This window comes from Tachypleus tridentatus, chromosome 13, assembly GCF_004210375.1.
Source record: "Tachypleus tridentatus isolate NWPU-2018 chromosome 13, ASM421037v1, whole genome shotgun sequence".
In the NCBI taxonomy this organism is placed as follows: Eukaryota; Metazoa; Arthropoda; class Merostomata; order Xiphosura; family Limulidae; genus Tachypleus; species Tachypleus tridentatus.
In genome coordinates, this window is record NC_134837.1 from 5790621 (window position 1) to 5817893 (window position 27273).

A 27273-nucleotide genomic window follows, 5' to 3' on the forward strand; every position below is an offset into this window, starting at 1 on the left:
TAAACATGACTGTGGACATGCAAGTTACTAAGTTCTGTTAGAATATGTAATGAACCTAATAAACATGACTGTGGACATGCAAGTTACTAAGTTCTGTTAGAATATGTAATAAACCTAATAAACATGACTGTGGACATGCAAGTTACTAAGTTCTGTTAGAATATGTAATAAACCTAATAAACATGACTGGACATGCAAGTTACTAAGTTCTGTTAGAATATGTAATTAACCTAATAAACATGACTGTGGACATGCAAGTTACTAAGTTCTGTTAGAATATGTAATGAACCTAATAAACATGACTGTGGACAAAGTTACTAAGTTCTGTTAGAATATGTAATGAACCTTATAAACATGACTGTGGACATGCAAGTTACTAAGTTCTGTTAGAATATGTAATGAACCTTATAAACATGACTGGACGTGCAAGTTACTAAGTTCTGTTAGAATATGTAATGAACCTAATAAACATGACTGTGGACATGCAAGTTACTAAGTTCTGTTAGAATATGTAATGAACTTAATAAACATGACTGTGGACATGCAAGTTACTAAGTTCTGTTAGAATATGTAATGAACTTAATAAACATGACTGTGGACATGCAAGTTACTAAGTTCTGTTAGAATATGTAATGAACTTAATAAACATTACTGTGGACATGCAAGTTACTAAGTTCTGTTAGAATATGTAAAGAACCTTATAAACATCACTGTGGACATGCAAGTTACTAAGTTCTGTTAGAATATGTAATGAACCTTATAAACATGACTGTGGACATGCAAGTTACTAAGTTCTGTTAGAATATGTAATGAACCTAGTAAACATGACTGTGGACATGCAAGTTACTAAGTTCTGTTAGAATATGTAATGAACCTAATAAACATGACTGTGGACATGCAAGTTACTAAGTTCTGTTAGAATATGTAAAGAACCTAATAAACATGACTGTGGACATGCAAGTTACTAAGTTCTGTTAAAATATGTAATGAACCTTATACACATGACTGTGGACATGCAAGTTACTAAGTTCTGTTAGAATATGTAATGAACCTTATAAACATGACTGTGGACATGCAAGTTACTAAGTTCTGTTAGAATATGTAAAGAACCTTATAAACATCACTGTGGACATGCAAGTTACTAAGTTCTGTTAGAATATGTAATGAACCTAATAAACATGACTGTGGACATGCAAGTTACTAAGTTCTGTTAGAATATGTAATGAACTTAATAAACATGACTCTGGACATGCAAGTTACTAAATTGTGTTAGAATATGTAATGAACCTTATAAACATGACTGTGGACATGCAAGTTACTAAGTTCTGTTAGGATATGTAATGAACCTTATAAACATGACTGTGGACATGCAAGTTACTAAGTTCTGTTAGGATATGTAATGAACCTAATAAACATGACTGTGGACATGCAAGTTACTAAGTTCTATTAGAATATGTAATGAACCTAATAAACATGACTGTGGACATGCAAGTTACTAAGTTCTGTTAGAATATGTAATGAACCTTATAAACATGACTGTGGACATGCAAGTTACTAAGTTCTGTTAGGATATGTAATGAACCTTATAAACATGACTGTGGACATGCAAGTTACTAAGTTCTGTTAGAATATGCAATGAACCTAATAAACATGACTGTGGACATGCAAGTTACTAAGTTCTGTTAGAATATGTAATGAACCTTATAAACATGACTGTGGACATGCAAGTTACTAAGTTCTGTTAGAATATGTAATGAACCTAATAAACATGACTGTGGACATGCAAGTTACTAAGTTCTGTTAGAATATGTAATGAATTTAATAAACATGACTGTGGACATGCAAGTTACTAAGTTCTGTTAGAATATGTAATGAACTTAATAAACATGACTGTGGACATGCAAGTTACTAAGTTCTGTTAGAATATGTAATGAACTTAATAAACATTACTGTGGACATGCAAGTTACTAAGTTCTGTTAGAATATGTAAAGAACCTTATAAACATCACTGTGGACATGCAAGTTACTAAGTTCTGTTAGAATATGTAATGAACCTTATAAACATGACTGTGGACATGCAAGTTACTAAGTTCTGTTAGAATATGTAATGAACCTAATAAACATGACTGTGGACATGCAAGTTACTAAGTTCTGTTAGAATATGTAATGAACTTAATAAACATGACTCTGGACATGCAAGTTACTAAATTGTGTTAGAATATGTAATGAACTTAATAAACATGACTGTGGACATGCAAGTTACTAAGTTCTGTTAGAATATATAATGAACCTTATAAACATGACTGTGGACGTGCAAGTTACTAAGTTCTGTTAGAATATGTAATGAACCTAATAAACATGACTGTGGACATGCAAGTTACTAAGTTCTGTTAGAATATGTAATGAACTTAATAAACATGACTCTGGACATGCAAGTTACTAAATTGTGTTAGAATATGTAATGAACTTAATAAACATGACTGTGGACATGCTAGTTACTAAGTTCTGTTAGAATATGCAATGAACCTAATAAACATGACTGTGGACATGCAAGTTACTAAGTTCTGTTAGAATATGCAATGAACCTAATAAACATGACTGTGGACATGCAAGTTACTAATTTTTGTTAGAATATGCAATGAACCTAATAAACATGACTGTGGACATGCAAGTTACTAATTTCTGTTAGAATATGCAATGAACCTAATAAACATCACTGTGGACATGCAAGTTACTAAATTTTGTTAGAATATGCAATGAACCTAATAAACATGACTGTGGACATGCAAGTTACTAAATTTTGTTAGAATATGCAATGAACCTAATAAACATGACTGTGGACATGCAAGTTACTAAATTTTGTTAGAATATGCAATGAACCTAATAAACATGACTGTGGACATGCAAGTTACTAAGTTCTGTTAGAATATGCAATGAACCTAATAAACATGACTGTGGACATGCAAGTTACTAATTTCTGTTAGAATATGCAATGAACCTAATAAACATGACTGTGGACATGCAAGTTACTAAGTTCTGTTAGAATATGTAATTAACCTAATAAACATGACTGTGGATATGCAAGTTACTAAGTTCTGTTAGAATATCTAATGAACCTCATAAACATGACTGTGGACATGCAAGTTACTAAGTTCTGTTAGAATATGTAATGAACCTAATAAACATGACTGTGGACATGCAAGTTACTAAGTTCTGTTAGAATATGTAATCAACCTTATAAACATGACTGTGGACATGCAAGTTACTAAGTTCTGTTACAATATGTAATGAACCTTATAAACATGACTGTGGACATGCATGTTACTAAGTTCTGTTAAGATATGTAATCAACCTTATAAACATGACTGTGGACATGCAAGTTACTAAGTTCTGTTAAGATATGTAATCAACCTTATAAACATGACTGTGGACATGCAAGTTACTGACTTCTGTTAGAATATGTAATGAACCGTATAAACATGACTGTGGACATGCAAGTTACTTATTTCTGTTAGAATATGTAATGAACCTTGTAAACATGACTGTGGACATGCAAGTTAATAAGTTCTGTTAGAATATGTAATGAACCTAATAAACATGACTGTGGACATGTAAGTTACTAAGTTCTGTTAGAATATGTAAGGAACCGTATAAACATGACTGTGGACATCCAAGTTACTAAGTTCTGTTAGAATATGTAATGAACCTTATAAACATGACTGTGGACATGCAAGTTAATAAGTTCTGTTAGAATATGTAATGAACCTAATAAACATGACTGTGGACATGCAAGTTACTAAGTTCTGTTAGAATATGTAATTAACCTAATAAACATGACTGTGGACATGCAAGTTACTAAGTTCTATTAGAATATGTAATGAACCTTATAAACATGACTGTGGACATGCAAGTTACTAAGTTCTGTTAGAATATGTAATGAACCTAATAAACATGACTGTGGACATGCAAGTTAGTAAGTTCTGTTAAGATATGTAATGAACCTTATAAACATGACTGTGGACATGCAAGTTACTAAGTTCTGTTAGGATATGTAAAGAACCGAATAAACATGACTGTGGACGTGCAAGTTACTAAGTTCTGTTAGAATATGCAATGAACCTAATAAACATGACTGTGGACATGCAAGTTATTAATTTCTGTTAGAATATGTAATGAACCTAATAAACATGACTGTGGACATGCATGTTACTAAGTTCTGTTAGAATATGTAATGAACCTTATAAACATGACTGTGGACATGCAAGTTACTAAGTTCTGTTAGAATATGCAATGAACCTAATAAACATGACTGTGGACATGCAAGTTACTAAGTTCTGTTAGAATATGTAATGAACCTTATCAAGACCTCATATTGTTGTCAAATTCATTAAGTAATATTTTTTTCATGAATACATTCAGAAGCAGCTAATGCTGTATTACAGTAAGAAATGATACCTGATACATATTGTTTTCAGAATAAAAATGCTTGAGTAATGTTTTGGGTAAATTTAGTTGGAAGCTTAAGAGAGATCTTGTTTAACTCTTTAAGTAAAATTTAGATATTTTGATGAATTAAAACCTTTTTAAAACCTAAGACTAGTAATAAATAATGGTCCTTTCCAACCATGCTTAAAATTATTTTCAAATGAAAAATTTAACAGTTGACTTTTGTTGAGAGAACTAAAAATCATATGTATTTACAAATTAATTCAACAAAAAAAATGTTCTTAATAAGTAAGAAAAGTAAAACCCCAAATCCAGCTTGTATATAAATGCATTAGAGGAAGTCTTTTCTTTCCACTTTGTTCCACAATTCATCTAGAACACAGAGTTAAGCTTATACCTTCATGGGGTTTTCACCTTGAGTTTGTTGATGACAAAGGTTGACGTTTCAGATGCATATTTATACATTTCCATCTTCCATGTATCTAGACATTATTTTGCCCATTGGTGTATATATTATTACTCGTGCCTTCTCTCCTTCAGTCGAGGGATATGGATCTTATAGTCTGCATCCTTTCCTCCTCCTCTCATTGTGTCAGAGGCTCTCTCTCTTTTAGGGACATGGGCTTTTCTGGAAGTTCTTGTTTCGTTTAGTCACCTTAAGAGAGTTTCATCAGGCAAGTGGAGCCTCATTTAGAATCCCATGGATGCCCCTATCACTTTTCCTTCTTCCTTACAAATGCTTCTTATTCTGTTTGAGGTGCCTCTTTGAATGTTCTGGATGTTTTGGGGCAGTCATTGCTTATTGAGTCCTCTCTCCATATCAATCTGTTGGAGGCACTCACCATTTATTTGGTTTTGGCTCTTCACACATGGATGCACTTGGTCTTAAAGACTTCTACTATATGATATTGGACCTCCTTTATTGGTTTCACAGCAATCCTATTTAGTTTGTTGGCTTGTTATATTCTGGATGTCCTGATTCTCATTTGCATCACTTATCGCATCCAAACACGATTCTCTCTACAGAGTAGTCCACTAGGCCCACTAATGATGTTTCACGGGCTTTTTGCCAATTGAGATGTTCCAGATCTGAATGTCTTTGCCACTCATCTCCCCTGAATTGGGTCTCCTGTTGTACATTTTTTGGCTGGATCAATGGATACTCATAGTCAAGATGGATGGGTCTATACTTATGTGTCTTCTCTCCTATTCTTAAGCTTCCCCTTATCATTTTCATTATACAGATATCTTGATTCTTTTGGTAGCTCCATTTTGGCCATCTTTTGATGTGGTTTTCACTCTTGCACTGACTGCTGGTGTTACCTTCTCTTCCACTTCCTCTTTCCTCCAACGTTTTTTGTCAGACCCAGCTTGACATGTCATCCATTCATTTTCATTCTGTCTTCGTGAATGACTTTTCTCTAGTCTCTGGTCTGGTAGGCAGGCCTTTTCTGTTATGTGGCATCCTTTATTTCCCATTCCCCTAGTCATTCCTAGCTATGTATCAACAGATGTGGTACATATACTGTGGTTGGCCCATACATCATGGTTATTCTCTGTCACAGGCTACTGCATTGCATTGTGAACCATGCTTCATTTTAAATGATATGCATGTAGCTTCCTTTCACCTGTCTTGTCCATATGCTTCATTCTTTCTGCATCACCTGTCCTCTTTACCCTGTCTCTCTCAGATTGGAACCTATATGTCCTTCTTGCCCTTACTGTTAATCCATTTGAACCTTTATCAGCCTCTATTTGAAGCCCCTTTTCCTCCTCCTGCTGGTGTACAAACATCATTGATATGTTCACTAATGATGTCTACCACATATTATTTCATAGTTTTCATGTGGTCCTTTTTGCCCATTGTTCTTTTCTGCCCAAAATATTTGCTGCCTGGGAGGGTAATTTCCCTTCACACCTACTCCCTTCCTTCCATTTCACACTGTTCTGTCCCTGATTGTGTCCCTCTCTTCTGTTACTTGGCATACACTAATTCCTTCTGTGATTCCCATTCCTGTATGTTTATTCATTGCACTCCTTTCCAACCCCTTGGCCCTCTTCTGATCATCTATATGGATTGGCTTCACCTGGCTTATTCCTCCATTTTTGTGGATGCTGGTAATCTTTTTCATGTATCTTCCCTTCAAATTTTTCACCTTACCATGTTTCTGGCTGCTCATTTCTGTCATCATTTGGAGGACATCACTTGTGTCAATATGTGGACCACTCTCCATATCTTTATTGCTCATTATCTTTATGATGATTTCACTTGGAAGTGCATCTTTTGTCTTTGCAGGGTTCTTTGTCAGATATTTGAATTCTGCTCAGTGGAAATTATTGTCTGATCAGGTATACTTATTCTTAAATTCACACTGCATGTCACACATACCCTCTACTGAAATGAGGTAGTCCATAAGGCCACTTGCAGATATACCTCATGGTATTTTGCTTCATAAAGATGTTCAACCTGGACTGTCCACTCATGGATGGGCAGGTATTACTGCCCATTCTAGATAATCCATGTATTGTAGGTCACAGGATCAGCCTACTTTTCAAAATATTGTGGTCATCCATTGCACTCTCTCCAGTACAGCATTTCTCCAGACTCTCCAACACTGTTTCCCCCCTTCTTCAAATGGGGTATGGGAGTCCTTACCACTTAGCAGTTCCTAGCTGCTGAAGTGGTGGACCATGAAGGCTTCCTTCTAAGTGAACTCCATTCTAGCAGTGTTCAGCTGGTGCAGATGTCATTGGTGCTCATCCTACTGTGGACCTGTTTTATAATTCCATGTTTTCAGGCATTGGATTATATATTCTGTCAACATGCAATTACAGCTGAGGTATCCTTCTTCCTACCATTCCTTGGATGTTGGTTGAAGCTGGACAAGCCACATAAGTCCTTGTGTGTGACAGGATACCCTATTCCTGTTATAGACTAAGATGAAAATTTTCCAATTCTGTCTGGTGATGCACCACCACTTGCTTTCCATTCCTCAATTGTTGGTTACTGGCAAATATGGTGATGGTTGTGTTGGATATGAACACATGGTGATGAGGATCCTTGGTATGGAGGCTCATCTTTCCTATCAATTTCCATATCAGAGGAGAAAGGTAGAGGACCTTCTTCCTACCAGAGGTTGGATGTCCCTATCGTGGTTTGCCTGGTTTTGGTCAAAGTTAATCTCCCATTTATAGTCTGATGCACCCCACATGTATGTGAAGAATGGGAAATGGATACATCAATTGATTTAGCTGATAATCATACAGCAGACTAAGCTGTCTTTAGTGAGGAATGAAACCCCAACATTATTGGCTTCCCCACTTTGTTTAAATAGAATTTGTCTTTCATCATTATACTTTTCCTTTAGTCAGCTTTAGAATACTACTTTTATAACTATTTTACAACTGAATATTCTGGTTCTATTTATTTTGTCACTGAGAAAGTTAGTAATATAAGGGTTTTATTCTCCATGTATAGTCAAGACAGCCTGCTATATGATTATTAACTGGATCCATATCTTCTTTGGTTCCTTTATTTCAAGTTCAATAGCCAGTCCTACATAGCTCTTTCATTTAGCAATAAACTTTTGTTCTAATTCATTTTATGTTTATTTTTTATTATAAGCCAGTGTACATGGGTTACAGTGTGTAATCTAACACATAAATTTTGCATAGAACAATAGTAAAATAGGTAGTCAAGGATCGTAAAATTATAGTTACTGCTAAACTTGGTGAATCCTAGGCATATTGAGATGATGATGAATAAAAATAATATATTGATTTTGGCTATTTGCTCTAGATAGCTGAAAAGTGACATACACACCAGAATAGTGCGGGTGTATCAGGTAGCTCTTTATATCTAGCTTTGGATGAACTATAGAAATGAAAATCCAGATAACTTTTGTATGATGAATTTATAAAACACAATAGTTTATTAATAATCAGAAAGGTTGGACATTTTGTATTGAAACTTGAAATAAAGTTTGGTTGAGAACTCAGAATACAATATATTTCACAGTTTTAAAAGTTGTATCTTAAAATGTAATTTTTTCCCATGTGGCAAGTGTAATCTGCCCTAAAAGTTTTCATTTCTTAAAGATTAATGCATAAAAAGCCTTTTAACTTGCATCTACAAACAAACTTATCCCTATATAAATAGTTAATTATAACCACAGACATGGGCCAACATAATGTAAGTTATGTAATATGCAAGTAATATGGTTGTAACATAAAAACATATTTTATTAACAGTTTAATATTGTAGGTTATATTTATTTAAATAGCCATTTTATGAAAAGATTTGCTGACTTATGAATGGTATTGTTGCATATGTACATAGTTAAGGCTAGTTACTTGTGTACCAGACATACGCATAAATAGACAATAAATACTGAATCTAGTTGCTTGACACGAGCGACAAAACCTACTGGGAAGCATTGGTAGATATTGAAAATTAGTATATACAATAAATAAGCAGACGTTACATCTCTCACGACATCATATCCAATGCATACAATAGGTACAATCTGGTGAAGCCCACAGAATACAAATGGCCATGCTACAAAGAAATGTTCCTGGGAATGAATTGTATTTCAAGTCTCCATATATAAAAGATGTACAAGAGCTGTAAAAGTAATTGAGTTATTTCCAACTTACATGCAGTACTAATGTTCACAATGAATAGGATGTTTTGGAAAATATTTTCTGTATGAAATGTGTGATAAGACCTACAGTAAACAGATGCTACCCCTATACATGTAAAAATGGCTCGTTTGGGTTGAGAAATGTTTTATGTGGAGGATCGAACAACGTTTCGACCTTCTTTGGTCATCGTCAGGTTCACAAAGACCGAAGAAGGTCAAAACATTGTTCACTCCTTTACGTAAAAAACATTTTGTCAACCCAAACGAGCCGTTTTTACATGTATATATTTTTCTCTACAAGTGGGTTTTCTCAACATCACAGATGTTACCCCTGTAGAACAGATGAAAGTGTGCCTAATGCAATCAGAAGTTACATTAATAACACTATCTACAGTGGAAATATACCTAGGTAGAACTAATCTGTTCCTAACTCCAGGCAACACTAAACACTGTTATACACCCTACAAGAGATGCAATATATATTTTTTTTCCAATTAGTCCAAATTTGCATAGTTATTATATAATAACAGCCTATATCAGCCTTGAGATGTCATTTGAACAATCACAGTTGATAGTATGAGAAGGGATGGTTGATATACCACAATTATTGAGTGTTCTCACCTCAACTGCAGGTTCCCCTTTCACTGCAATCTTTGTGTGATTGCATAAAGTGTTAGTTATCATAACTTACAAATCTTACAATAAACGGACAGTAAGATGAAAGTAGCAGCATATATTATCTTTGCAGAAACAAATTCTTGGTCATAGTACCAAAATGTGACTTAATAATTTAGTCTTTGGTATTTAGGCACAGTGATTTTCAACAAAGTTAAAAGTATCTCTAATAAAGTATGGTCTGGAAGTTTTATGCAGAAGATTATGCTAGCTTCCTGTACCTTTCTGTATAGAATTGCTAGGCTATTGTATTTAGATGGATTCTCCTAGTTTAAGAGTTTCTTTATCTTTCCTTGCATTATTATACAGTTCTCTGACATATTCTTTCCTCAAGTAAAAAAACATATTTAGTCATTCTTATTTCTCTAAGGTGCCACTGGAAGGTGGTTGATTTTATATTGGACTATTTTGTTTGCATTTCATGTAATGTGTTGACTCATAGTCCTCAATTTCTGCATATTTCTTGTTCAAATACTTATCTTTTGCCTACTTACATAAACACCCAATTTTCTGATCTACTTCCAAGTATCTTTACCCTTCTTTTGATAGTTATCCTCTTTCATTCCTTTTTCTTGGAATCTTGGTAACATAATCTTACGTAATCCTTATATATCACACTTTAATGTTTTCGTGTCTTGGCGTACGACATTTAACGTCTACTCCTGTATAGAGGCCTCAAGTTCCACTTTCCTCTCTTCATCTTATATCATTTTTCATTGCTACTTTTATGTTTCCCAACGTCAGCACTGAATGGCCCTACAAATTTGTAATAACATTTTGACCACATGCCAAAATTGACCAATATACTTTGTTTTTGTAGACTCTATAAAGATTTTGCATGACGTTAAACTATTTACGTAGCAAGTCGCTAGTTATTGACAGTTTTCGCTAGACACTCGTGTTGTTCCAGTGAAATGTCACGTGCTTTAAGTTGTTATTAGTTCATGTGACGTTTTATCGCGCACACGTTACAACTAAATGTCATATTCTATTGTATCAGGCATAACATACATTTTGTTAAATATTCTGCTTATATATATCTTGGTACAGTTTCGTTTGAACTCTTACTAAAGATGAGTTTGATGAATGCTGTAACACGAAGTAGAAAAGAATTTTGCAAAATGAAAAATCAAACAAAGATAGTATGTTATCGTGGAATATATTTTTTGAATGGATAGTAATAAATTTAAGTAAATGATATATATTAATCGTTTTATCCATCAGATGGCACCACTAACAAGTGTGATTACTTGTGTATGGTTCGATATAAGATTGTTTTAAACTGTTAAAAGCTATGTTGCAAAAGTGAAGGTTTCGTTTATCGTTATAAAATGTAAGACTAGCTATATAAGAAATAATATTGTAAAATTGAACAAAATATTTTTCACATTTATCAAATTGATACATTTCTTGTGATGCACAACCTAGGTTACTCAGTTATTAATCGTACTGTACAAGAACTTTGGAAGAGCTACCGAAACTGCCTATAGTTAAGCCTATCCCATAATCAGTAGGCCTAATTTGTACTCGTGTTATTCATATTAAATGTGAATTTTTTCGTAGTACTACTAGCATTATCTTATACTAAAAGTTTTGGTTGTTCATACATAAAATATTAAGTAAATTATGTATGTATAGTTAAAGTTTGAGGAGATTATAGCTGTAACTTGTAAGCTCTAAAGGATTAACAAAATGTGACAGTATTTTACCTGTAGGTTGGGTTTAGCATTATTACGATTGTATTTTTAACTATATATATATATATATATATATATATATATTGAAATTTTTAGATTGCTGAAATTGTTTATTCTCGAAATGATATAAATTTATTGCTGGTTATTGTGGCTTCAGTACCTAAAGATACTTTCTTGAGTTGAAGTATTTAAGCTTAACAAAGTGTAAATTGCTCTTTAGATTTGAATGGTATGGTGAAATGCATGTGGTATTTTGTTGTTTAATTGAAACAGCAAGTAATCAAGTGATGTTTGCATGTATTTCTGACCTTGAACTAAGTTGTGTCAGTTGCAACTGTCAAAACAAACCATAAAAAATGCTAGCAGTAATGCAGTCTTTATTATGTAAATAGGAACTAATTGTAAAAGGAAGATTAGAGAAGCTAGTCCATAAGTAAAGAATATGATGAAGACATCTAATTCTGTCCAGACTTAATTGTGCAGTTTAGATCATAAATATGTTACAAGATCTGAATGCTAGGCTTATGTAAATACATAAGAAAGAATAGATCGGTTGATTGGACTTGTGTTGCCAACTCTTAAATTTAATAGTAGGACTTTTTTAGAAGGGGTTATTGATAAAGGATGTTACATGATTTAAGCTGCTTTTTAACCTCCCTTGTCACACATAGTCGAATGGATGACACTTAACTGAAGTAAATTAATACTGACCTGATTTCATTGGCAACCCTAGATTTGAGATCAGTATGATTAGAAAATGAAGATTTTTTAAATGGATGATTTACACCTCAGTTAGCTGTTTTGATTTTGCAATGGCTGTTAACTCAGCTGTGAGAATGTCATTTTTTTTTATAAATTTTAGCTTAATGTGGATAGCATAGCCTTAATGGACCAGCAGCCCCTTTGTGTTCATGTTTTTCAATAAAATGACTTGAACATTTACAAGAAGTAAAATTTGTAGAAATTATGATTTACTTTGGTAAATAACCTTGTTCTAGTTATTCTGAACAACATGTTTGTTGGCTTTTCCTCTTCCTCAAGTTTGAACAGAATTTGTTTGTACTGATCCTCCTTTAAAGATTAATTATTAATCTGGAAACTTTTGAAAAAGCTTGTTTTAGGAACCAATAGAACTCATAAGTATGAGAAAAAAACTAAATGGTAAACATATAGCCTTTCATAAGAGAATGCTTGCTGCTGTTTATAGTATTTTATTTGATACATTGGATACATGAAATCCTCAGCTAAAATATTGTTGTTAATGTCTATTGATGAATAATTTTGTTATCAGTTTTAACCACTTTTGAGAGAAATATTTCTTTGTTTAAATATCTAGAACAACTTATGTATAGCACTTCATGCCCTTAACCTTTAAACATCAGGAATGTTGTAGGTAGGAGCATCAGTTGATGATGTACAACTTGGGTTTCCAAAATCTTACACTTATTACTTGTAAAGTTTAGTTTGGACAAGAAATTGTTTCAATTCTTCAAGTGGACAACCCATAGGAAGAATATCTTACAAGTCAGCTTTTCTTAACAGCAAGACTAATCTTAATGACTTAAAGATAGCTGAACCAATAAGTTTTTAATTAAAAAAAACAACATAGTCTTCAATACTTTGTTGTACTTTTCTTCCAGTAATGTTGTGGGAATGTTAATATTAAAGGACAAAAACCATAAAAGAATCTAAAAATACAACAATAATGCTGAAATTTCAATTACTTTCTTTTCTCGACATAGAAAGTCTGTTTTTGTGCATTTTTCAGTTTGTATAACATAAGATGTATGTGTATTATCGTGCCTATCACTTATCTTAACATAAGATGTATGTGTATTATCATGCCTATCACTTATCTTAACATAAGATGTATGTGTATTATCGTGCCTATCACTTATCTTAACATAAGATGTATGTGTATTATCATGCCTATCACTTATCTTAACATAAGATGTATGTGTATTATCGTGCCTATCACTTATCTTAACATAAGATGTATGTGTATTATCGTGCCTATCACTTATCTTAAAAGAGTAACAGGTATGAGTATTGGTAAGTATTGTATGTATACTCAGTATACCAATGTAAACTTATTCCTTAGTTGTATTGTATGTATACTCAGTATACCAATGTAAACTTATTCCTTAGTTGTATTGTATGTATACTCAGTATACCAATGTAAACTTATTCCTTAGTTGTATTGTATGTATACTCAGTATACCAATGTAAACTTATTCCTTAGTTGTATTGTATGTATACTCAGTATACCAATGTAAACTTATTCCTTAGTTGTATTGTATGTATACTCAGTATACCAATGTAAACTTATTCCTTAGTTAATAAATATATTCAGAACATTTTTCTTCCATGTTTATTTCATTCAGAAACTAATGTTTATACTTAAAACAATAATTTTTTAGGTGTTTTACTCTGTAAACTATCTTAAGATCCATTAATTAAGAATACTAAATAAATTAGACTAAAAGATATATAATAGTTACTATAATTATACAAATAATGGTAAATATAGACAACTAAACTTATCTAAACAGTTTGATAACCAAGTTTTAAAATAACACCATACGTTAAAAAAAACTGACCAAAACACCTAAGAAAACAAAACTTTATATTTTTCCACTGTTATAGTGTAGAGTGATTTAATAATTCTTTTTATTCATCATTAAGTTAATATTGAAAATAGTTATTACCTCATTGTTTCAAAACTTTGTTTTAAAAGAAAAACTAATATTCATTCTTTATTTATTGTTATAACCACAAAGCATGAATTAGAATTCCATCAAACTACCACCATATCATTATTAAAAGTATATGGCATTTTTATTCAGAAAGTTTCCCAAATAACTTTATTTGGTCAAAGGGAAAAAATTAAGGTTTCAAACTGTTCTACTCTTCCAATGCAAATTGGTTTTACATTGCATTTGAAGTATACACTGATGTGTATACAAAGCTTTAGTAATAAAAATAGACATGAAGCCCAATATATAATTTAATTTACCACACATTAGTGAGTTATAGTAGTTTTAAATGGTAATAAAACTAGTTAAATTTTATATTAGTAATGTTACAATATGAATCACTGTAGTGTACAATGGTTTTGCTAGATATTTTACAGAATTAATTTTAAGTGTTGAAGAATGAACATGTCCACAGGTTTGTTTCAGAAAATGGATATGGATCACTATAGGAGGTTTGAAAATACCATATACTGTTAATATCGTAAATGATTTGTCTTTATGTTGGTAGTGAAAATAAAGAGTTTACAAAAGTATACATGATGAATGTTTTATCAGTCCTTTAGGGTCATCTATTCACTCATGACGATGAACAAAAACAAAACTAAATATAGCCACTCAGATTTACTGTACAATTTAGAAATCAAGAATAACTGAGTTTTGAATTAATGAGACAGGAATCAGTTGATTATAAAAGTAAATTGTTAAATGTTTAAGATAAGTTTGTTCCACAGGTTACAAATTTAAAAACTTCCAAATTAACTTCTGTTATCAAAGATTGTTGAAAATTTAGTGTTAGAAAATCAAAAATGGCATATGAAGAAAAAATTATATTTGTATAACAACAAGGTTTTCTTCAAAATATTAAAGGTAAATATAGTATTAAAATGGGACTTAGACACTTGAAGGATGCTGAAGGAAGGGTTATTGTGAAAGTGTATGGGATATTTGAGTTTCTAGCTTTTTTTTCATTTTCACAAGAGAAGATGTGAATATTATTCTAGATCTTAAGAAATTACTGATTGGAACTTGTGTGTTTTGACTTTAAATATGGTATCTCTCTCATATCATTGTAGTATTCCCAATCATTTCATCCACTACTGAAACATCACCACCCATAAACAGATTATTCTACTTGTATAATAGTTTAAACTTGATTAAAACCACCTGCAATTCTCTGCTTCAAAAAGAAAGAATGAAGTGATTTATTCGTATGTCTCCATTACATATTTCATTCATAACCAAGTATTTAATTACTGGTTTTTTCACTCTTTAACATTTTGGTTTCTTTATGAATGATATTTGACTAATATCATAATGTTGTCACTTTTGTTTTCTTTTTGTTATTAGTTTTATTATAACCTCTATTATCAGTCACTCAGATTCTGTTTCAAAGATAATGGCCATCCTTTTATTAAAATCATAATTTTATTGTTTTCACCTAACTTGAGAGAGAGACAGCTTTACATTTCTAAAAGAAATATCTATCCCTCTTTGGGGATGAAACGGGTCATGAAAATGATGATGTTATTTTACCATTTTCGTGCCCTCCATTTTTCAGATGCTGGTTGATTATTCAGGGTTTTTGAATTACTATCGCATTATAACTTTGTAATTCAAGGCTAACAAAAGTAATAGTTTGACATATGTTACTACATAGATAATTCAAATTCCATTGTTCACGTATCATTATTTTCAAATTAAATTGAGTTTCTTATTTAAATATTTAGTAATTAAAATTGTGCTGTTTTGTAGTAAATGTGTATTCTGTTTCCAAATATATATAGGTGGAGCAATGGATTCAAGAGACTAGACCAGAAAACATTAGATGATGGAACTTGTCAGTCAGCCAACCTCAGAGACAAGCAGTGATAATGAAGAAATAAATAAGATATTCCCGAAATGCCGAATCAAGTCTGGTGTAGAAGTAAACAATGATGTTAACCAAAATCCATTGTCACAAGATAGTAGGTCATGTTCTCCATCTGATCTTGAGAAGCTGAACTGTGAGACAAGTATGGAAATAAAAAATGGTCAACAGCTAACATTACAAGGATTTGACTTGAACCATGTTCTCTTAGCTAGCAGAGCTAAAGAAAGAAGAGACGACGACTCAGTTTTTAGTGGACGCAATTCGTGTGAATCCTCTCTTCATAATGACGACAGTGAGAAATTCATGCAAATTGTTGATGAAAAAAAAGAACATTTTGATGTTTATGATGAAGAATTTGATGGAGGGTTTTCTGTTGGTCAAAAATCAGAATATGCTCTTCGTGAAAGTCGAATAGAAATTGCAGGTGGAAGAGAGATATTTTCTAAAAGTCGAAGCAGACCATCTAAAAAACGATACAGTGATGAAGTAGTTTATCATCCATTACATAGCTCTAGTGGTCAGTCATCTGAGACCAAATCACATAGTGGAGAGTTCCTGTATGACTAAAAGACTTGATAAATATACCTTCTTACCATGTTCTTACAGGAAATCTGACCAAAGTACTAAAAGAATGGAAACTCTGGATATGGAGCATGATGAAAACCATACTTTGAATAAGAAAGAAAAACTAAAATTGACAGACAAATGGCTTCAAGGGCCTGCTGGGAATAGGAAAGTTTCAATATCCAGATTACTGAATGACAGTTGTGAGACATTGACAAATGAAGCCTCTGGTCATTTGGTTTATGAAGCAACTCTTCAGAATGCTTCCATAGTGTATGATGACATTGGTGATATTACAGACAGACAAAAAATGAACAAGCGGCAATTCTTGGGAACAAAGTTTAATACACCTGAAAAAGTATTTACAGATATGACTCAGATGAAACAGTTGCGTAACAGTAGGAGTCAGCTTCCTAATTCAGAAAGCTCAGTGTATTTTTACTGTGATTCTAATATCACTTCAGATTTGCCTTCCCAAAGTGATAAGAAAGAATCACCTGAACTGAGTATAGAGGAGATGGATACAGACTCTCAACCAAATTCTCCAGAAAAACAAGATATTGCAAGAGTAATAGGAAATGTTCCAATAGCACAGTACGAAGGTTCTCCCAGACGTTACGGTCCGAGGCCAGGATTTCCTCAAAGAGTAGTAACGGAGCTTAGCGGAAGAAGCTTATCAGAATAAAATGAACAGTTGTGTGTAGATGTTAGTAATCATGTTTATCAAGAGAATTCAAAGTTCCCTTTGTCCTATGAATCTCCTGATAAGGTACATGTAGAAAAATATAAGCCTGAGAGTAACTTTCATTGTGATGTGACAAACAGTATCAGTAGTAATTGTTCTCGTTCTACCAAAACTCTAAGGTCAGAAGACTTTGATTGTGACGTTACCAGGGATCTAGATAACCAAAGTCCTTCTCTGCCAGTGTCTGGTATTGTATTTGATGATTTAGATTATAAACTTTATCGTGTTAGTTCTGGAAATAAGTACATAGGTAAACGGCTAGCTTTATCTTGTGCAGCAGAAACGCACGATAGCCCAAGACGAATGGATACGTACGGAAGTGAAACAGAAGCAAGTCTCAAAAATGGAGAGGAAGGCAATCAGATAGAAGCAGATAGCAGTGAACGAACGGCCTGTTTATCTAATGAACACGAACTAATGCTTCTTCATGAAAGGGTGCATCAGCACACTCTTCAGGTAGAGATGTCTGAGCAAGACGGGGATTCTGTCAGCACGTATCCTGGGACCGAAGACTTGGGGGAAACTGAAATAGGTGAACAAGTAGACCATACGCGTAACTTTACTCTTTCACTAGAAACTACTGACTGTGAAAGTAATGATGTGGAGAGTGAAGTGTCTGTTGATGGAAGTCAGAAATCAGGAAATAGGTTAACCAGTAGTATGCCAGTTTTAGAGGATGGTCTCTCTAGTCACAGCAGTGATGGAGAAGATGTTTTTAATCAAAATTTAAGTGGTGAAGAGATCGATACAGATGGGTGGTCTCAGGATCAATCACAATATGGTGATAACCCAACACTATTGTTAATGAAAAAACAAATCAATGAAATAGAAGAGGAACTCGCTCTTCGGTCTCAGAAGAAGAATTTCTTGATGAAAGTGAGCCACGGTGTGTTACATCATCCTTCACTAAATGGAGCTGATCTCACTTTGTTTGATACTTTGGGTGAGTACTCTGGGTGAAGCATTATGCACCTTATTAGTATTATTCTCTGTATAACTGTCCTGATCTCACTTTGTTTGATACTTTGGGTGAGTACTCTGGGTGAAGCATTATGCACCTTATTAGTATTATTCTCTGTATAACTGTCCTGATCTCACTTTGTTTGATACTTTGGGTGAGTATTCTGGGTGAAGCATTATGCACCTTATTAGTATTATTCTCTGTATAACTGTCCTGATCTCACTTTGTTTGATACTTTGGGTGAGTACTCTGGGTGAAGCATTATGCACCTTATTAGTATTATTCTCTGTATAACTGTCCTGATCTCACTTTGTTTGATACTTTGGGTGAGTACTCTGGGTGAAGCATTATGCACCTTATTAGTATTATTCTCTGTATAACTGTCCTGATCTCACTTTGTTTGATACTTTGGGTGAGTACTCTGGGTGAAGCATTATGCACCTTATTAGTATTATTCTCTGTATAACTGTCCTGATCTCACTTTGTTTGATACTTTGGGTGAGTACTCTGGGTGAAGCATTATGCACCTTATTAGTATTATTCTCTGTATAACTGTCCTGATCTCACTTTGTTTGATACTTTGGGTGAGTACTCTGGGTGAAGCATTATACACCTTATTAGTATTATTCTCTGTATAACTGTCCTGATCTCACTTTGTTTGATACTTTGGGTGAGTACTCTGGGTGAAGCATTATGCACCTTATTAGTATTATTCTCTGTATAACTGTCCTGATCTCACTTTGTTTGATACTTTGGGTGAGTATTCTGGGTGAAGCATTATACACCTTATTAGTATTATTCTCTGTATAACTGTCCTGATCTCACTTTGTTTGATACTTTGGGTGAGTACTCTGGGTGAAGCATTATGCACCTTATTAGTATTATTCTCTGTATAACTGTCCTGATCTCACTTTGTTTGATACTTTGGGTGAGTATTCTGGGTGAAGCATTATACACCTTATTAGTATTATTCTCTGTATAACTGTCCTGATCTCACTTTGTTTGATACTTTGGGTGAGTACTCTGGGTGAAGCATTATGCACCTTATTAGTATTATTCTCTGTATAACTGTCCTGATCTCACTTTGTTTGATACTTTGGGTGAGTATTCTGGGTGAAGCATTATACACCTTATTAGTATTATTCTCTGTATAACTGTCCTGATCTCACTTTGTTTGATACTTTGGGTGAGTACTCTGGGTGAAGCATTATGCACCTTATTAGTATTATTCTCTGTATAACTGTCCTGATCTCACTTTGTTTGATACTTCGGGTGAGTACTCTGGGTGAAGCATTATACACCTTATTAGTATTATTCTCTGTATAACTGTCCTGATCTCACTTTGTTTGATACTTTGGGTGAGTATTCTGGGTGAAGCATTATACACCTTATTAGTATTATTCTCTGTATAACTGTCCTGATCTCACTTTGTTTGATACTTTGGGTGAGTATTTTGGGTGAAGCATTATACACCTTATTAGTATTATTCTCTGTATAACTGTCCTGATCTCACTTTGTTTGATACTTTGGGTGAGTATTCTGGGTGAAGCATTATGCACCTTATTAGTATTATTCTCTGTATAACTGTCCTGATCTCACTTTGTTTGATACTTTGGGTGAGTACTCTGGATGAAGCATTATGCACCTTATTAGTATTATTCTCTGTATAACTGTCAGCACCTATAATAAAAAACATTTAGATAAAATAAAGCAGAAAAATAGGTGTGTGAAGATGAAAGATATTGGATATCATATCATAGTTTACTTTGTTTATTCATAAAGTACTGTGTGAAGATGAAAGATATTGGATATCATATTATAGCTTACTTTGTTTATTCATAAAGTACTGTGTGTCACAAATTACAAAAATGTCTCTAATCCAGATATGTGTATATTATTTTCAGTGATACGTGTACTGAAACTACAAAAGCCAACGTATAAAAGTTCCTTTTCTAGAATATACTGTTAAAACATTGTTATATTGTTGATGTGTCATAATTGTATCAAGTATGTGAAATGTAATATTTGTATTTTTATAGTGTGTTAAGTTGTAGGAAATTGTATTTTTAATAATTAAATATTAGTTTTTTGCTAATTACTATCGTTGTAGTGTCTGGATAAGTTACAGAATCAATTGTAAAAAATGTTGCTCACTGACTCTAGTGTTTTGTTAGTTTATAAGGCAGTAGTTACCAACAGTTTAATTAACTCTATATCTTTTATTGTTTACTTACAGGTATTGTTGATCCAAATTCATACAAAAAAGTTTGCCTATAATTTTAAATAGTACCATACATGAATAATTATTATGCAAGTCCAGCCCATGTTTTAGTGGAGTCATTAAGCATGGTCATCTCTAAATATAATTTTCTCTTCCATGATTGCAGTACTTGTGCCCTTTGCATAACTTTTAAAAAATAATTGCAAAATTTATTCATTTACTTTCCCATACTTTCATAAATTAGTTACAAAAATTGTAGTTTTTCTCATTGTTTCTAGATGAGTAATAAACTTCATGCAGAATGAATATAGATAAAAGTTTATTGATTATTCTTACGTAGACCTTAGAAAAACGTTGTGTTTGAGGTAACCTGCTTAACTTAAAGTATTACTTGTTTTTTGAAAGCATGTCCAGAGAACATGAAAAAATAATTTAACAGTTAACAGTTTTATTAATTGTGTGAACTGGCTTTCATAATGAAACCTACCACCAGTTGTAACTTTTGTTGGAACTAACATTGAAATTATGTGAGAGTTTTGTTATAATAAATTTATATTAACATTAGTATTAAGCTTGTATTTTATTCCTTCACTATTTTCAAGTTTTGTTTGTTGGAACTCCTTAGTGGTTAATACAATATATTTTACTTCTTTGTAGTTTTTTTATTACAGTTCACATTTTTGTTTTCTCAAGACAGAATTTTTAATAGTTTTTATAGAGTTGTTTACTTTATTGACAGGAACTAAAGCAGTATAATTTTTAGTTACAGTTTCTTAGACGTATCATGACAATTTTATCCAGTTGTTTAAAGTAAGTCGAAATAACCAATGATATTTATACTGCTAGTAAACTGTATGTTACACTTGTCTCACATAAGTCTATTCAGGCACTTGTACGTTAATAGGAGCAAGCAAAATTAAATAGAAACTTGCTTGGATTAAAAGTGACTTGCATGTTGCTTTGACAGAATGTATGTAAAACATTCTCTATGATGAACCAACTTACAATACAGATTTATTGTTGAAACAACACTAAACTTTCCTTCTCAGTAGGGAAGACCACCCAAACATGAATGCCCATGATCTATTTAAAATAGTTGATTTACATTGTTATTAATACATAATAGATGTGATGTGAGTATGAGTAACTGCCATTGATGGTTGTTAAACATGTTTACGTAAAACCTCGGCCACGTGGCTCAGTAAATAATGGTTGGATGGAAGAAAAACTAATGCTTCAGTAAATTGTTGAAAAACATAATTTTCAATTATATTATTTCCTCAACCTATAAATCCATATTTGGACTCCAGTAAAATTGATAAGTACTACAGACATGTTGAGAAAATACTGTAGATAACTTCAAGTGTAGTGTGTTTACTCTTTAGGTGTTTTGTTGTCAATATCTTGACTTCTCTGGTTTCTTTACATTTTTAGTGTTTGCTATTCCCTCCTCCCTTTTCAAGTAACAGTGTTTGATTATCTTGTTTTCACAATGGCATGCTACAGTATAGTATAGCATTTAAAAACACTACCTACCACTACAGGTTTTTCTGGTAGTGTTACCATAAACACAAATTTATTTTTGGTCTTAGTGGTTAAGAGTTACCTATAAGGGTTGATTGGTTTATGGCAAGTCTAAACTGAGCTTAGTTAACCTGGACTTTAACTGCTTGTGTATGTATGATATATAATTACATTATAGTTCAGTTATTTTAACTGTTTTTCACTGTACTAGTTTAATGAAGGATCAAGTTTTGTTAGAAATTCAAATCATATTAATCTAACATACATGTTAAGACTGCAGACAAAGTAAAACGTATGAAACTTGTTTAATATTGCTTATTTAAGTAAGATCACATACAACAAGATAAGAAAGGGCCACCTTTATTATACTTTACCAAAATAAAGTTAAAATGTCAAAAAATAATGAATGAATTTACTTCTATAACACATTGAATCTTTTTGTTATATCATAATCTATAGTACAATATTTATATTGTAATCTATAGTAGAGTATTTATATTGTAATTTATGGTACAGTATTTATGTTGTAATCTATGGTACAGTATTTCTTGCTTCTGCAGTCTTTCAGTATAATGTTGTTATTGTAAAGTTTGCACAGTTAATTTCATTATAATGTGTGTCCTTATAAAATTCTTCCCAAAATCACCTGGGAAACAAAGTTATTATCCACTTGGTACAAACTATATTGTGCAGATCACCTGGTAGTAGCTGGAACATTTTCATATTCTGCTATTTATAAACAGAATATAAATGAAGATTTTGCTGTTTTCTTTAAACCAAGAATTTATAATTTTGCTGCTCCCAAACCATTGGAAATTAATGGATGTTTTTGCTTATGTTATATACTAGCTTTGTTACTTAATTCATTTCTAGTAAGTTGTTAAATCCATGCTGTGCATATACAGTAACCATATGAAAATACATTTTACAGACCATAGCTTATTTTGACCAGTGCTAGTTAGTAGTCAAGAAGGAACCTGTATAAGTTACATGTATATCTTGATTATTGATAGGGTTGTGTTTGAAGGTTGGTTTGGTAGCCAGTTTCATGATAATTCCAAAGATTGAAGAAGTGTTAGACTTATTTTGCCATTGTTAACAGAAACCATATGACTGTGTGAATAACAGTCATATGCATAATACCCATTGTAAAATACCCATTATATAAAGGATAGTACATTTAAAACAAAAAACCTGTTGAAATGTTGTGTATAACAGTTCTTTGAAGCAGATGATTCTGTTTAAGTACAGGGGGTATGTTTAGTAGTTTCATTGTGTCAAATGAATATCTTCCATACAAGAAACTAGAAGTATTGTGGTTGAATAAGTATCAAACAGTGTTAAGACATTAATACTAAGTACTTTTTATATTAATCTGTTCAGAATGGTAAATGTTAAGTAAGAACTCCATATAACATCACATTTGAAAGTTTTCTTTCACTTATATGAATTACCTGTAAAATAAGTGTTTTTAATCAACCAGAAATTACTAGTTTGTCATTAGGAAATTATTCAAATTAATACTATTGAAGGTTTCGAGCTATATTTAATAAGGTGTTCTGAACCTTCATAAGTCAGAATTTACATTTTGTTACAACAATAATCATGAGTATAACTGACCACCTTATTGTCTCACCTTTATGGTTATTGATTGTGAACAGTTAAAAGTATTGTTGGTTTATATATGCAAAAACGGCTCGTTTGGGTTGAGAAAATATTTTACATAGAAGAGCGAACAACGTTTCGACCTTCCTCGGTCATCGTCAGGTTCACAAAGAAAGAGGTAACTGACCGGAAGCTGACCACATGTTTGAAAGGGGTTGTGTTACTGAGTGTCGGAACGTAGAGGGCGGTGTTAGATGTTTGAATATATAATTTTATTTATTTTATTATATTAATATAGGTATAAAGGCGTTTTTTTATATTGGTTTATTTTGGGTTTAAGTTGTTGTATAAGTAAGGCTTCTTTAATTTTGCATTTGTTTATGTTTATTTCTTTATTTAGTATTTGAGTGTTTTCTATGGTTATGTTGTGTTTCTTTGTGAACCTGACGATGACCGAGGAAGGTCGAAACGTTGTTCGCTCTTCTATGTAAAATATTTTCTCAACCCAAACGAGCCGTTTTTGCATATATATATTTCTCTACAAGTGGGTTTTCTTGACATCACTGATTATTGTTGGTTTATTTTGTTCGTGTCCTTCCTACACACAGTTATAATATTCTTTTGATCTTGTATTTTATGTTGTGTTTGATTATCAATATAGTAAATAAACAAGTGAATGTAAATATGTTTTTGTCCAAAATAATGACTTATTAACATCCCATTTAACATTAAGTATAAAGAATGGTAGATAGGCTGTAGTCAACAGTACTACTAGCAGCAGCTTCTACTGACTGCTGTATAGTTAACCATGACTGGAGTTTTCTATTCATTTTAATAGAAAATGACTTTTTCACATCCAGCATCATTCCTAGTTGATGAAATCATATTTGCATATCCAAATGCAAAAGCTTAGGACATGGATGGTGAACCTTTTTGAGAGTGTGTGCCCAAACTGGGGATAGTCTTCTAAAACATTCTCTTGCACACCCATTTTTAGCAGCAGATTATCATTATTATTACTTTGAATTATTTTAAATGAAACAGCTTTGAGTTACATGTTATTAATAACTATAGTAATTCACAATAAATAAAATTAATGAATCAGTAACCACAATAATAATGGACGTTTTTTAAGTAAAGGATTCTTCTTGTTTATCTACATTCATTTTTTGTTTTAATATTAACAGAAAGAATCTTGTGAAATGATAAGCTTTGGTTCATATTATGTGACATAAAAAACAAGGAAAGTAAAAAAACGCACATTTTACTTTTAGTGAGACTTTTGCTGCTGTACCAACAATGACAGATATTTTATATCAGGCTTGTATTTGTTTAGCTGCTGTACCAACAATGGCAGATATTTTATATCAGGCTTGTATTTGTTTAGCTGCTGTACCAACAATGACAGATATTTTATATCAGGCTTGTATTTGGTGGTTTTGAGAGCTAAGCATGCAGCACTAGTTGAATCAGCTAGTCTATTCCTATAATTATGATTTGCAATTTCATCACTGAAAGTAATGACTCATATAAATATGTTGATGAAAATACTGCTATTGCTACATTTTGTAGACAGTCAAAAGTTTCAGGTGTAGAATTTTAGAGTTTCAGAATTTTCACCATTATTTCAGTCACTAACCAGTCTTCAACATTTTCTAGTTCAGCTCTTATGTTGACAAGTTTTTGCCTCTAACTTGAGCTGCTCTGTAAATGAATCAGTTGCATCTCAAAATTATCCAAGTTAATCCACTGCAACATATTTTAGCCTCTGTGTTATGTTCAGGTAGCATTACCAAGTTAACCAGTTCTTTGCAGATTTCATCACCCCTACAGAATCGAGCAATAATAGCTAGCCTAGCTGATGATGTAACATCAATGCAATCATCAAGACAAATAGAAAGGAATTTACATGAACCAATATCTTTTATTAGCTGTTCTGGTATGTTTATTTGCATCTTTAATATTCTGTCTTTTACTGTGTTTCTACTCATTGGCAATTCCCTAATCAACAGAATTGTTTTCTTTTTCTGTACAAAAGAAATAAAAAAAAGAAAGGAACACATTCTAGCTATAATTCTTTACTATACTCCCCATGGTTTGGTTTTCCATGCTTAGCAATAATCTTTCAAATCTCAAAACTAGCAGCAACTAAGTTGGAACAACCTGAAACAAGTTTCGATAAATGTGTTCTTTTTGTTCTTTATCACAAAGCCATATTTGAACATAATGCTACTTTACAGAGGAAGTCCTGCACACACTGTTTCAGAACATAAGATCTATAATACTTTATCACCCTTATTGAGCATGCCAGATCATTCAGTCTTTGATTCTTGAAAATCTCTGCTGCTGTTCCTTTCCATTTGAATGTTTTGTTTTTTTTGCTGATTGAGCTGACATTCTAACAAGCTAAAAAAGGGTAAATACAATTTTAAATTATCTCACCAATTAACTTAAATATGATAATTTAACTTACTGTAACATAACAGGTGAAAATTTGTCATTGGTATAAAAATAAATCTATAATTAACTAACTGATCAAAAATACATGCATGCCATGCCAAATAACATAATTTTAACAATCTAATAGGTATATTTACTGTGAAAAAATAAATGCATATTTACTATTATTGTCACTAAATATCCAGTATTAAGATGGTAACCATTAACAGGGAGATTATTGGCTTTACTTTATTGAGAGATTGATTGTCCAGTCATCTTATCTTTGTTAGGACAAGACTCGAGATTGGGGTCAACACATCTTGAAATACGATCTCGTGACTTTGGCAAGATGATGTTATACTGTTGTGGTTTTGGGATGTTTTTATTGTTAATGTTATCAGAAGTTATTTGGGTTCAGTAACACAAGTTCAGTTGGATTGATCATAATCAAGTTCAGGTCAGAAATTAGAGCTCATTTCTGTCTTTTGTCCTATAACAGTAGATTAGGCTTAATATGGGTCTTTGTTATTTCAGGATTACTTGTAATTCATCTCACAAGTATATACTGAAAAGTAGGTTAACTTGTTTTTTTTCATTGCATTACATCTCATGTATGTGTTCTTGTCAATATACACTTGTGTAATACCTATTTTATTTTTGCTATTATTTATCTTTTATACTTTGTATTAACTCCTGAAGCTGGGTCCACACAAACTTCTGATACAGTAAATACTTTGTTGTATTTTTAATTAGTAACGGTTAATGATATACTTTGTTTTGTGCGGTTTGATTATGCCTAACATATGTCTTGCTTTCGATTTATGTGCAGTTTGATTAGGCGTAACAAATGTCTTGCTTTTGATTTATGTGCAGTTCATTTTATGGGTAAATTAATAATTTGTTATGTATCTTATTTTTATTAACATATAGCATCTAATACATATGTTTATTTTGCTACACACTTTCTTTATATCAGCTACTTCGTTTTCATAATTCCTTGTAATTTATGTTTTTTACAATTAATTATTTTAATCTGTGGAAACCCACAGTGGCTGGGTTCCACTCTAATTTCTCATGGTATTGTTCTTCTTTGTCTGTGATTTTACTGGTTTTCCTCTATTTTCCTA

At 32.4% G+C, this 27273-nt stretch overlaps 2 protein-coding genes across 6 annotated transcripts in view; both read left to right on the forward strand.

Annotated features, from left to right (window-relative positions):
• The window catches only part of LOC143239827 (uncharacterized), a 29258-nt gene extending 10973 nt beyond the window's left edge, over nt 1-18285 (forward strand). For 3 of the 5 annotated variants that reach the window (XM_076481376.1, XM_076481373.1, XM_076481374.1), the window contains exon 2: nt 16002-16660. In XM_076481376.1, the coding sequence (XP_076337491.1) occupies nt 16043-16654 (612 nt within the window). In that variant the 5' untranslated portion in view covers nt 16002-16042 and the 3' untranslated portion in view covers nt 16655-16660. Of the gene's footprint in view, nt 1-10994; nt 11098-11125; nt 11275-16001 lie in introns of those variants that run through there. The other 2 variants (XM_076481377.1, XM_076481375.1) reach the window with 2 other exon arrangements.
• On the forward strand, nt 16719-17336 carry LOC143240316 (uncharacterized). The gene has a single exon (XM_076482554.1). The coding sequence runs from the start codon at nt 16719-16721 to the stop codon at nt 17334-17336; it is 618 nt and encodes a 205-aa protein (XP_076338669.1).
• Nucleotides 18286-27273: the final 8988 nt, after the last annotated feature.